This window comes from Uloborus diversus, chromosome 5 (genome assembly GCF_026930045.1).
Source record: "Uloborus diversus isolate 005 chromosome 5, Udiv.v.3.1, whole genome shotgun sequence".
Taxonomy (NCBI): domain Eukaryota; kingdom Metazoa; phylum Arthropoda; class Arachnida; order Araneae; family Uloboridae; genus Uloborus; species Uloborus diversus.
In genome coordinates, this window is record NC_072735.1 from 61,899,965 (window position 1) to 61,912,060 (window position 12,096).

Sequence of the window (12,096 nt, forward strand, 5' to 3'; positions counted from 1 at the left end):
TTTTTTTTTAAATGCTTTGAATCCGTTTCAGAATTTTGTGTCGTTCCTTTGTTTAGCTTCAATGATTTTAAACGCATTAAAATAGTTTGCTAATCATACATATTACACGTGCAATTTACCATAGAAATAAAATTGTGTCTTTGAATGAACTTTTCTTGTTGATGGATAAAATACATTAAAATTCCTTCCCTAATAATAATAAAAAAAAATATCAATGAACATGAACTTTTGAATGAAATGGGAGAGTATAATAGTTCGGCAAAACAATAAAATAAGTACTTTTCATGATATTCAAGTTTCACCAACGTCATTTTAATTGTTATGAAGATTTACTAACTGAATGTGTAAGTGTATGTTTTTTTTTTTTTTAAATTTTTATTCTTATTTCAGGTCAAAGCAAAATTGAACCTTCAAACAAGCTCGGTTATTTTTCATGGCAGAATTTTAAAGTCAAAAATTTTATTCTTTCATAAGAGTAACCTTGCTGGTAATTAATATTTCCTGAAAAAGAAAAAAAGAAACTAATGTATGCTTATGAAGATAATTTTCGAGTAATTATTCAGAAAAATAAAAGGTAAGAATTATCAATATCTTAATTTTTGTTCATATTTTATTGAAACGTTTGTAAATGATAGGGAAATGATAAATTGTATCAAATTCAGTCCATTTTATCATTTTATGTTAATATGACTGAAAATTATTCTTTACACTCGCTCTTCTAAGAGCACCTCGTAATACTTATTTTATTAATGAAATGCTACAGTTAAAGTAGATAACATTGGAAGATAGTTGGTTTAGCGTTGAAATTCATAGTGGAATAACGTTAGAAAATGTAGGTTAAGTGTTGTTTTTTTACATCGAAATTACGTTTGTAAAGTGTTAGATTACTGTTGTGTTTTACATTGGAACCACATTAGAAAATGTTGGTTTAGTGTTGCTTTTTACATCGAAATTACAGTTTTAAATGGTTAGTTTACTGTTGTATTTTATATTGGAATAACATTGGTTAAACGTTGTATTTTACATCGAAATTACGTTTGTAAATGGTTAGTTTACAGTTGTATTTTACATTAGAATAACGTTGGAAACTAACCAATAACCAACCGTTGGATAACCGTTTTCCGACGTACCGTTTCAAGGTACGTTCCGAAGTAAGATGCTGACACTGTTCCAATGTAATATGATAACGTTGGGCCAATGTTCGTGTGCTAGCTGGGAGGTATTGGTGAGAAAAATTTGTAGTCAACCTCCAAATTATTGAAATTTTGCTTTGTACTAAATCCAGGGTTTGATTACCACACAGGCAAATTAGGAATCGCCCTGGGGCTCCATTTTGCTAAGAAGCACAGATTTGTTGTTTTTTTTCTTTAATTATGCACAGTATTAAAAAATCATATATTTCTGTGAGAATAAAAATTAATGATTAACTGAAAACAAACCTCTTTGATACTTTAATACACTTTCTCTTACTTGGTTGGTTTCAAGTGAGTAAGAAAGCTTATTTTTTGATCATAAAGTTTAGTATTATTAGGTACTAGTTTTTTTTTTTTTTTTTTTTTTTTTTTTTGGATAAATAAACTGACTAATGAAGTAAAACAGACTGAAAAAAGAATTGTTTGGTAAATGGTCTACTTCTTTCTTTTTGAATGTTTGTGTGTCTGACGGGGCCCTATGCTCTTCACACTATTTATTCCAGCTATGAAAGTGTTACATTGTAGAAAAAAGCATTGGTGGTGCTAAGCTTGCACAAACAATGCAATTGCACAAAACCACGCAAACTATATACAAGAGCCCTGCCAACACTACAAAGATTAATACACTATTTTGCATTTACTTAAAATGATAGAATAGAGAAGGGGCCTCCAAAGTTTAGTGGGCTTTGAATCTCACTTTTGGTTACTCGGGCCCTGATTGAATCAGATAACAAAAATAATGAAAGAAATACATAAATAATGAAATCTGAAAAATTCTTCAATTTTTTTTATATGAAAAAGTTTCAAAATATTGAAAAATACTTTTTATACAGCACATTAAAAAGTGTAAAATGTAATAAAACTGTAACATATCTTTTTTTTTTTTTTTAAGTAAATCACATTTCTTAAAACAAGCATTAATAAACAATCTGCGAAACTAAGAACTAAGGATATTTGAAAATCACATTTCAATAACACATAGGATTTAAGATGTAATAAACGTAACATGTTACAAACATTAAAACAGAATAAAGCATAGCATACTTGGGAACAAATCATTAAATGTAGTACTTACCCCCATACGAGGTAATTGGTTTTAACTGTTTTTGGCCACGAGTATTCTCCAAATATAATCTGATTATTCCTTTCAGTAATGGGTTTCTTGTTGACATTATACTGTCTAAGAAAACTTAGAGGGTCAGCCATAATGCGATCTCCGTAATTTAAAAAATGTATGTCAACACACAAATTTTACTTAGCAATCATGTTTAAGATGTTTAGTAACTACAAGGCTATTTCTCTTTTCTGACGCTTGATGCCTTTTGATGTGCGCAGGCGCATGCATAGTGAAAGTTACAGCGATCAATCGCAGAGCAGACGATGTCTGTCTGTTTATTAGAATGGTTGGTTCTTTCGAACGAAGACAGACTCTAGAAACTATAAAAAAAGGGATGAGGCCTAAAATGGGGAAGGGAGGGGGTCTGAACCTACTCCCTTCCTCTAACATCACCAAAGTCATTCTTTTCCCTAACAGCATCAAAGGGTAGCCTTCAACTGCCTTTTCTTTTTAAGAGCTAAATTTCGAAACCATTCTGCGTGAGACAGAACTCTTCATCGCTTCATCCCGTATATCCTCGGAGATTGTTTAAAATCGTGTTCCAAACCGCATCCCTACACGCTTTAAAGTCATCAAAATGGCCTCCATTAGCATTTTTAGGACTTCAATTCCGAAAATAGCTTGGGTAAAGCGCCCCCTCCCCTTCCCCTCTTATCATGGAACATTTTATGAAATTGCTCTTTTTGGAACTTTAATTTTCTGGGATCTTCGTCCCCCTAACACATTCAACCAATGTTCGTCTTAAAATGTGTTTTCAGAACTACGATTTCGAAAAAATTTCAGGGAGATACGGAAATCCCTGGACTTTTAATATCCCGGAGTAAAATTTAAAAAATAAATAATTAAGCACAAAAGTAGAAACATTTACGACGAAAATTCAAGGAGATATTCGATTTCAAAGGGACCGAGCTCTAAAAAAGGAAATGGAAACTATATCTCCCTCCTCGATACAAATGCTCATTCTTGTGAATTTTCAACCTCTCTAGCCACCCTAGACGAGTGTTGATGCTTAATATAATGCGCCCTAAAAATAATGTCTATATGGAACTGTCGAAATCTGAAAAATAAATGAAAGAGCCATTTTCAAAAAGTGTTACATGATGGGGGAAAACAGTGGTCATATTTGGAAACTCTGACTTCTGCAAAACAACTTCTTTATCATGAAGATATCCGAGTAATTTCCCTCAGAAAATCTGTTGTCTTTGACTGTCCTCATAAATGCTTTTTTCTCAAGCAAAAAATTCCCTTGTTTCTGCATAGCAGCTCTGTCCAGCTAAATGATGTGACACTTTTTTCTTTCTTTCAACGAATTTGCCCCCCCCCCCCCCCCTTTGTTCCAAAGTCAAAGTGTCGCACTTCACCAACACTCCATCTCCTTCTTTTGTCTTGTCACGCTGTGTTGTTATAAAAATGTTTATAAAAAAAACATGTGATGTCATACTTCTTGTCCTCCCTCTCCTCTCAAACTGAGACATCATTTGTGGACGACCCCTGCCCTACGTAGTTTCAAGTTAGTTATGGTTACTGTGTCGAATTAATACTTTCGACTTCAATAATTGCATTTAACTTCCAATGTATATAATTTAAGATTAGAAGGGAAAGGGATTAATATCGAGATTTTACTTTGTATTTTAACTGCTGTGTTGTTCTAATACTAATAAGGATTTAAAGATTCCATTGACGCTGTTGTGGGACTGTTGCCTTGGATTTATTCTAATGACCCATCTATATATTGAGCAATCACATTTCTTACTGTTCTTATTTGACTCTTTTGAATTCTTATGATTTTATTTTCCCCCGCCTCCCTCTGCAGCACCATCGTCGACCGGCCGGTCTCACGATGCTGTTCCTCTAGCGAAAGTCAGTGTTGCCAGATGGTCAAATCCAGATTTCCCCAATTCCCTTCCAATTTTTCTCCAAAAAGCGATGTTTTCTACCAAAATTCCCCAAATTCAAAAATTATTTTTCCACTAATATTTTCAGAAAATGAATCGACTTCCTCTAATATTTTTGTCTCTTGAAAAAAAAAATTTCTCCTCAAATAGCCAAATTTTCTTATAAAATTCCCCAACTTTTTTTTTCTTCCCATTTTTGCTTTTTTTATTTTTGAGCAATCACGATTGCTTATTACATAAAAAGTAGTCGAAAACTTTGTACTGCATAGTGAATAAAATATGACAACGTATATAAAGTACAAATTGAGAATGGAAAAAGGCTAAAAAAAACCAGCAAACAGCTGTTTCGGCACTCTAAAATACAAGTGCCATCATCAGTGCATTAAAAACGAAGACAGGTTCACCCGACTAAAACACAGTCGAGGCGAACAATGGAATGAGAGACGAGTTGTAAAAGATATGAGAGCAGTACCGGAAACGATGACGTCAAGGTTACGTCAGAACTCCAGAGGACAGTTGCACTCAGGAGAAAACGTCACAGACAAAAAATAAATCAAATAACAGACTTCCAAACATTAGGAAAAGGGGGAGTGCTAGACAAATCATTGACGATTAAATTAGCATTTTTCCATATGTAATATGACTCCCAAAAATCTAAATCATGAATGGACGAACACTCGTGAATAACTTTGGTGGAAGAAAAAATAAAATTATGACCACAGGACCAACAATGTTGAGCAATAGAGGAGCATTTGAGATCCTGTTTTTTGTCGTAATTTTCGTGTTCTTTTATCCGGAATTTGAGGGATCGTCGAGTCTGCCCAATGTAGGCCAATTTGCACTGGCAGGAAAGGGGCATTTACAGTGTATCCCTCCAATTCCGGATAAAAGAACACGAAAATTACGACAAAAAACAGGATCTCAAACGCTCCTCTATTGCTCAACATTGTTGGTCCTGTGGTCATAATTTTATTTTTTCTTCCGCCAAAGTTATTCACGAGTGTTCGTCCATTCATGATTTAGATTTTTGGGAGTCATATTACATATGGAAAAATGCTAATTTAATCGTCAATGATTTGTCTAGCACTCCCCCTTTTCCTAATGTTTGGAAGTCTGTTATTTGATTTATTTTTTGTCTGTGACGTTTTCTCCTGAGTGCAACTGTCCTCTGGAGTTCTGACGTAACCTTGACGTCATCGTTTCCGGTACTGCTCTCATATCTTTTACAACTCGTCTCTCATTCCATTGTTCGCCTCGACTGTGTTTTAGTCGGGTGAACCTGTCTTCGTTTTTAATGCACTGGTTATGGCACTTGTATTTTAGAGTGCCGAAACAGCTGTTTGCTGATTTTTTTAGCCTTTTTCCATTCTCAATTTGTACTTTATATACGTTGTCATATTTTTTTCACGATTGCTTATTGTTCTCATTTGACCGTCTTTGGTCACACACATACACACAGTGCCTTTACACATATACACACACGCCAACGTGCATACACACAGGTCTACGCACACACAAAAACCTATACATACACAACTAATACACACGTCTCCGTTTAAGAGGAGAGGTAGACTTGGAGGGACAGGAGCCGTGACTAAAAGCAAGTGAGTAGGGTAGTAACCAATGGGTAGGGTCTTGTCGCAACTTGTGATTGCGAGGGGAGAACTCCCCTTTCCCATGCGTTTTCACAAATGCCTTGATATGTCATATGTAGCAAAAAATTGCATTTTAAGTCTTTTATTTGGAAAACATGTCAACGGAAACTAGTTAATCCAGCCCTTATCACTACATTTAACTTGCTTAAAAGCAACTTAAATGAAATTTTTTGGGACTTCAATTACAAACGATTTTTGATAGGACCCCCTCCCTCCCTCTTTTATACCGTGATGATAGCTTTAAAAGAAGGTTTTTGGAATCTTCCATTACTTTCTAAAATATGTATAAATATAGTTAAAAATCGAATTTTTGGAGCCTCAAAGGCAAAATATTTCCAGGAAGGAAAGATTCTAAGCACCTTCACATTTCTTTTAATGTAAGCAAACATTACCTAAAGGTGCATTTTTAGGCTGGACAGCTGAACAGATAGAGAAGAGCACCCCTCCTCTTCTTCTCAATGTATAATGACAGGATATTTTGGTTTCTAAGTTTTATTTTCAAAAAGTATTTTGGGGCCAGCGCCCGAAACCTGACCTTTCTCCGTACATCATCAAAAATAGACAAAATGCGTTTTTAGTTTCCTAATTTTCAAAAAGTACTCGGAAATTTAAATTTTGAAACATTTTTGAGGGAGATTCCTAAATCCACTCCTTCACCTAATGTCTCGATACCCCGAAAATTGAGTTTTTAAACTTCATTTTAATAAAATTGCTGGGGAATTCAGAGTTTGTTCAAAAATTTCGGATGGCCCCTCCCAAAACAGTCGGCTGGATCCGCCACTGAGGTACAGGCTGTGCCATTGAAAAATTTAGGGGAGTCTGTAAATTAAAACGGTTTTGACCTCATTTGGGGGACGGTGCTCTGTAGCATATGAGGGGATGCACCGACCTAATTTGTGGGTTGTCACACCTGCTTGATTGATACTTTTTTTACGTTGGAGGAAAACACTGGCGATTGAAACTTGACCCCCCTTACAAAATTTTCTGGATCCGCCCCTGAAGGGATATTACTTATATAAGGCAGAAAAGATGGTTCATCTCGAAGGGCTTCAGGTGAACGACAAGTATTAGTCTATCGTGGATATATTGGCAACATCCCCTATGTTAACATCATCCGATATCTCTTTGACGCAAGGCCGTCGCGAGGTCAAAGAAATGCCCCTTACTTTTTACAACTCCCGTGTATGAAATGGACAGTCGTTTAATTATTTTAAATGTAATTTAAATACAGGGATAGAATTACGGTTATGGTTTCAGAGCCAGTATTTACTAGAAGTATTGATAATCTGAACTTAATCGTTAGTATAATAATCCCTCAGAAGTAGAAGTGTCCGGGGATTCTTCCCAGAATTTTTTTCTAGGCTGTAGTCTTAAAACCACGCTTGAGACGATCTTTGGTTATGCTACGGGGAAAATAGGTTCAATGACTCTTTCGGAAAAATTTTGCGAAATTGAAGCTCAAAAAACGCAGTTTTATTCAATGTTCGATCGATGATGTTAAAGGAAAGGCGAGGTTCGGGGCCAACGTCCGGAATTTTTTCTAATTCATATAGTTTAAAAATACCTTTTAGACGGTCTTTGCATATGTAACGAGAGGGAAGCGGTTCAGAGGCACTCCCGCCGGCCATTTTTTGAAATGTGGGGGTCCCTGGAAATTTTTCATAATACAGCTCCAAAAACAATGTTTTAGTTCATCTTTGGTGCTGTTGAGGGAGCAAAGACTCGGGTCTCAACACGGAAAATTTCCAAATTTGTAATCTTAAAAATGCATTCCATACGATCTTTGGTAGTTAATGTTAGGATTGAAGAGGTTTGGGGGTGCTTTCTTAGAAAATTTTTGAAATCGAAAACTGAAAAACGGAATTGTAAGACATCTTTTGTTACGTCAAGGGAACCAGCAATTTTCACGAATTGAAACTCAAAAAACTTGATTTTAGTCGACTTTCGATGACGAGAGGCATAGGCGGATTTAGGACGAAAATTTTGGGGGTGCAACAATAACAGGGATCTGGGGCGTGGGGGGTTTCAACAAGGCAGTGGCGAAATCAGAAAATAATTTTAGGCCAGGGCGTACTTTTAAGTCTAATAAACGAGATGTAAACCATATTTAGTAACATTAGGAGATCAGTAGTTCTTAACATTTCAAACTGCAGAAAAAGTTTTAAACAAAAGTCGATGTTGTTAGAAGCAAGGGACGAATCCAGCTTCTGTTTCGAAAGGGCCCCAGAAAAAATTTGCAATAGTAGTTTTGAAAACGCAGTTTTAGAGTTCTTGTTGATATTTTAGGGGAAAGAATGATACGTGGGGCTCCAAGACTGTTTTTAGAAATTTAAGTCTTATAAATGTGATCATAGTCCATATTTATAGTTTGGGTTAGGAATGACACTCACGGACTGACCCCAATTGTTTTTTTGAAAAACAGATAGAAATATGTCCCCCCCCCCCACCACCTCTTTAATTTTTTATAATTGAAGTTCCAAAAACGCTATGGTGGACAATTTTTGATGCTATTCCCGGACGATGGTCCTGAAGCTCTCCCCTGGAAAATTTTCGAAATTGAAGTCCTAAAAATGAAGTACTTATGCAATACTCCATGGTATTAAAAAGAGGATTTCAAAGGCTACTGTCCCAAAAGATTCTCCTACTTATCACGAAATAGTATAGTTTTCAAAACCAAAATATTAACAATATTTGATGATAATTAGAGAAAGGGGGTGGGAGGCCCTTGTTCGAATATTTTCCAAAATTAAAATCTTAAACACATGAGTGGAAGACCATATTTGGTAACGTTAGGGACACTGCAGTTTTCCAAAATTGAAGCTCCGAAAACGCAATTTTAAACGATTTTCGATGTTTTTAGGTGATCATAGGATCTTCCTTGGAAATGTTGCGAAATTGAAGCTCAAAAAACGAAATTTAAGATACTCCGTAATAACATTGGCAAGAGAGAGGGCATCGGGGGTAAAAAAAAATTGAGGACTAATAGAAAAAATGAAAACGAAATAGAAAGAATGAAAAAAAGGAGGGAGGAGTATGAAAGAAAGAGGATTGTGCGAGGAGGAGGGGGGAGGATACACACAATTCTCCGTCAATAATCTGAAGCTGTTGAAAAATTTAAAGGTCAATATTTCTCTTTTTGATATAAATTAAGGTTTTTCTCCAATATTATTTATTTTTTTCTTCTTAAAATAACTGCATTTTCCTAAAATCAGATCTTTTCTTCTCTTCAATAATGAAAAATATATTTTTTAAAAACATCAATTCAGCATTCTGTGGGAAGGGTCACCAGTATTGTGCCCCATCCCCCCTGAATGCACCACTGCAGCAAGAATTCCGGGAGTCCTCCTTCAAAATGTTTTTGAAAATTTACCGGAAAAATGTTGGTTTTTAGTTCAGTTTGGAGTAGATTTTATTAATTTTGTTGCAATTTTGTCATTTTTTTTTTTTTTTGACTTGATTATCTATAGTTGTTTCAAAGTAGAAGAATTCGTATTGATATACCATTAAATACACAATTACAGAGCAAACAATTATTCTATACTATAACACAGCACTAGTATAGCAACTATGAAATTTTTTTTACCCAACTGCGCTTCTGAGTGACAAATACTACATTAATTTTTTTTTAAACCCAGCCAAAAATTTTGGGGGTGCGGCGCACCCCCTGGCACCCCCGTAAATCCGCCTATGACGAGAGGGAGAGGAGTTTTCGAAAGATCTCCACCGAAAGCTTTTGGAAATTGAAGCCCATAATACGAAAATTAAAACGATCTTTTATGGTGTTGGCAAGAGTCTCTTCCTCTCTTAACATCACATTATTCAAAAAATTTAGGGGTGCGACCGCCCCCTCTTGCCTCCCCCCCCCCCTGTTTGCTTGCCCTGTGCAGGAGGCACATTTAAAATAAAATGAAGTGGAATAAATAAAACCTAAGGTATCACAGAAAATGACTACATCCGTTCAAAATGTTAAAAGTTCTTTTTCTGGGGACGCAGACGCTTGTATTTCAAGAAAACAAAGATATTAGGCTGGAAATTGAGAATTTTACTATGGGAAATCCAAGAATCGTGTTTGGCAAAAGAAAATTGGAAGAAAGTATTACCACAATATGATTATCAATAATTAAAATTTAAAATGAAGATAGGGACGGAGCCAAACTGAGGTTAGAGTGAAGAACTCCAAATCCTTTTTTTACGTCCCCAAAGTTATCCCGGAAGCTGGAAGTGAGTTTTTAAAACTTCAGTTTTGAAAAAAATACGAAAAACGTTCTCAAACCCCATCCCTTGCCCTAAAGTCATTAAAGATAGCCTATACATGAATATTTAGGACTACACTTTCGAAAACCCATGAGAGTGCTCCTAACTTAACCCCCGACAAACGCCCTCTCAATTAATCATTCATCATCATTCACAGTCGAATAAATTTCGTCTTTAGAGATTTCGATTTTAAAAAACTCCCTGAGGTCTGCCGAACCTGTCCTCCTCCTAATATTACCGAAGATCCTCAAAAATTTCATAGTTAAGGCTTCAATTCAGAAAATTTTTCGCTGGAGATCTTCCAACCCCCTTACTTTTCTAACAATATTGAAAATCGCCTACGATTGCGTTAATTGAATTTCAATTAAGAAAATTTACCAGGGCAGGATTCCGAATCTCTCTACTCATTAACATTACCAAAAATCTTCTGAAACTGCGTTTTCTACAAAGCAAAAATTTTTCAAGAGAATGCCCCCTCTCTTTCGCCAACATCATCGGAAAACGTCTTAAATCTCGCTTTTAGTCAGGGTTGCCAGATTGAAGAACAGTAAATACGGGACAGACTTCTAGAAGTATTGTCTAACCACGGATTGTATGGAAAGGCAAACATCCGGTTTACAAGCGGAAATGGAAGCATCTATTAATTTTCAGGGATGTCAGATTTTGCAGATGTATGTTAGCCTCTAAATTAAGCAGAGTCTCATTCAAATAAGCGGAATACGCGTATAAAATTTTAATTTTTCCCCTCATTCAAATGGAGTCGCCTTAGCTGGATGTTTGCCAATAGGGAAGTTTTCGATTTTTCAATTTTATTTTTATATGATAGAGTAACATGTATGAACATCATAGGTGAACAAATTTTTGCGATACGATAAGTAGTTTTTTTTAAATTAATTTTTAAAGTTCAAGCGCCTGTGACGTCAGATGGCATAGGAAGTGACGTCCGATAGGAGAGAAACGCTAGCGAACCGGTTCCCATGTCATGGGAGAAATCGAAGAACGTGCATTCGACTTCGAAGATGAAACGTAAAAGGCTTATCTCCTCACGTTTCTGGAACATTAAACCTCTCATCCTCTCGGAAATATTCGAATATCACCATTGATATTATTTGAGGAAGATTATTTAGATTGTGCTTTAACGAATCCGGCCTCCATAGTGTGTTCAAAAGGATTATTGAATTTCTAAAAAATAAAAATATCAGCGCGCTAAAAATGTCCCTAGCGAAAACAAGGGATCTTCGGCGGAAGGCTGGCCATTCGCGCCCTGTGACGTAGGTTCGTGACGTTTCAGAAGAGCGCACTTTTGCGCGTGGATTTTTAAAAATTTATTAAAAATCAACCACGGTGTTTTAAAATTCGGCGATGGTGAATTTTTTAGTTTTGAGGGTCAATTAACAATATGCAATAGCCAAAATATGAACATTTAATAGGTTGCAACTTCCCTATTCCATACAATCCATGGTCAAACAGTAAACAAGCAACGATAAACTTAAAAAATTAAAAAACCCATGATTTTATCCGAATCGAGATTTTCACTTGGAATAAGTACTTTTAGTGTAGTCGGTCACTCTACGCCAGAAAATGCTACGTACAACATGCCGTAGCAAGCAACGATAAAATTAAAAATTTTAAAAAACCCTGACTAGGGAAGTATCAACCTATCAAATATTCCAATTTTAACTATTGCACAATGTTGACAGACTTACAAAACACAAAAATTCACCATGGCCGGATTTTTAAAACCAACGATTAATTTTTTATGAATTTTTTAAAGAGCGATGCGCAAAAAAGAGGTGTGGCCTAAAACGTCAGCAGCTGACGTCATTTCCCTGTTCCGATCAGCGCTCCATTTCCATGCCGTGTTGCGCCTACCAGGAGGCGAATAGCACTGTCTTTTTCAGCCTTTTTAAAGCATTTAACCAGCATTTTTTCCATCATGGGGCTAGGATTCACGAAAGGTCAATCCAATAACCTTCCTCAAG

General features: G+C 35.8%; 1 protein-coding gene across 1 annotated transcript in view; it reads right to left on the minus strand.

Annotated features, from left to right (window-relative positions):
* LOC129222075 (parafibromin-like) overlaps positions 1-2,496 on the minus strand; it is a 75,044-nt gene extending 72,548 nt beyond the window's left edge. Inside the window, exon 1 of the mRNA XM_054856506.1 lies at positions 2,269-2,496. Coding sequence (XP_054712481.1) covers positions 2,269-2,399 — 131 coding nt within the window. The 5' untranslated portion in view covers positions 2,400-2,496. The remainder of the gene's footprint in view (positions 1-2,268) is intronic.
* Between the last annotated feature and the right edge of the window lie 9,600 nt (positions 2,497-12,096).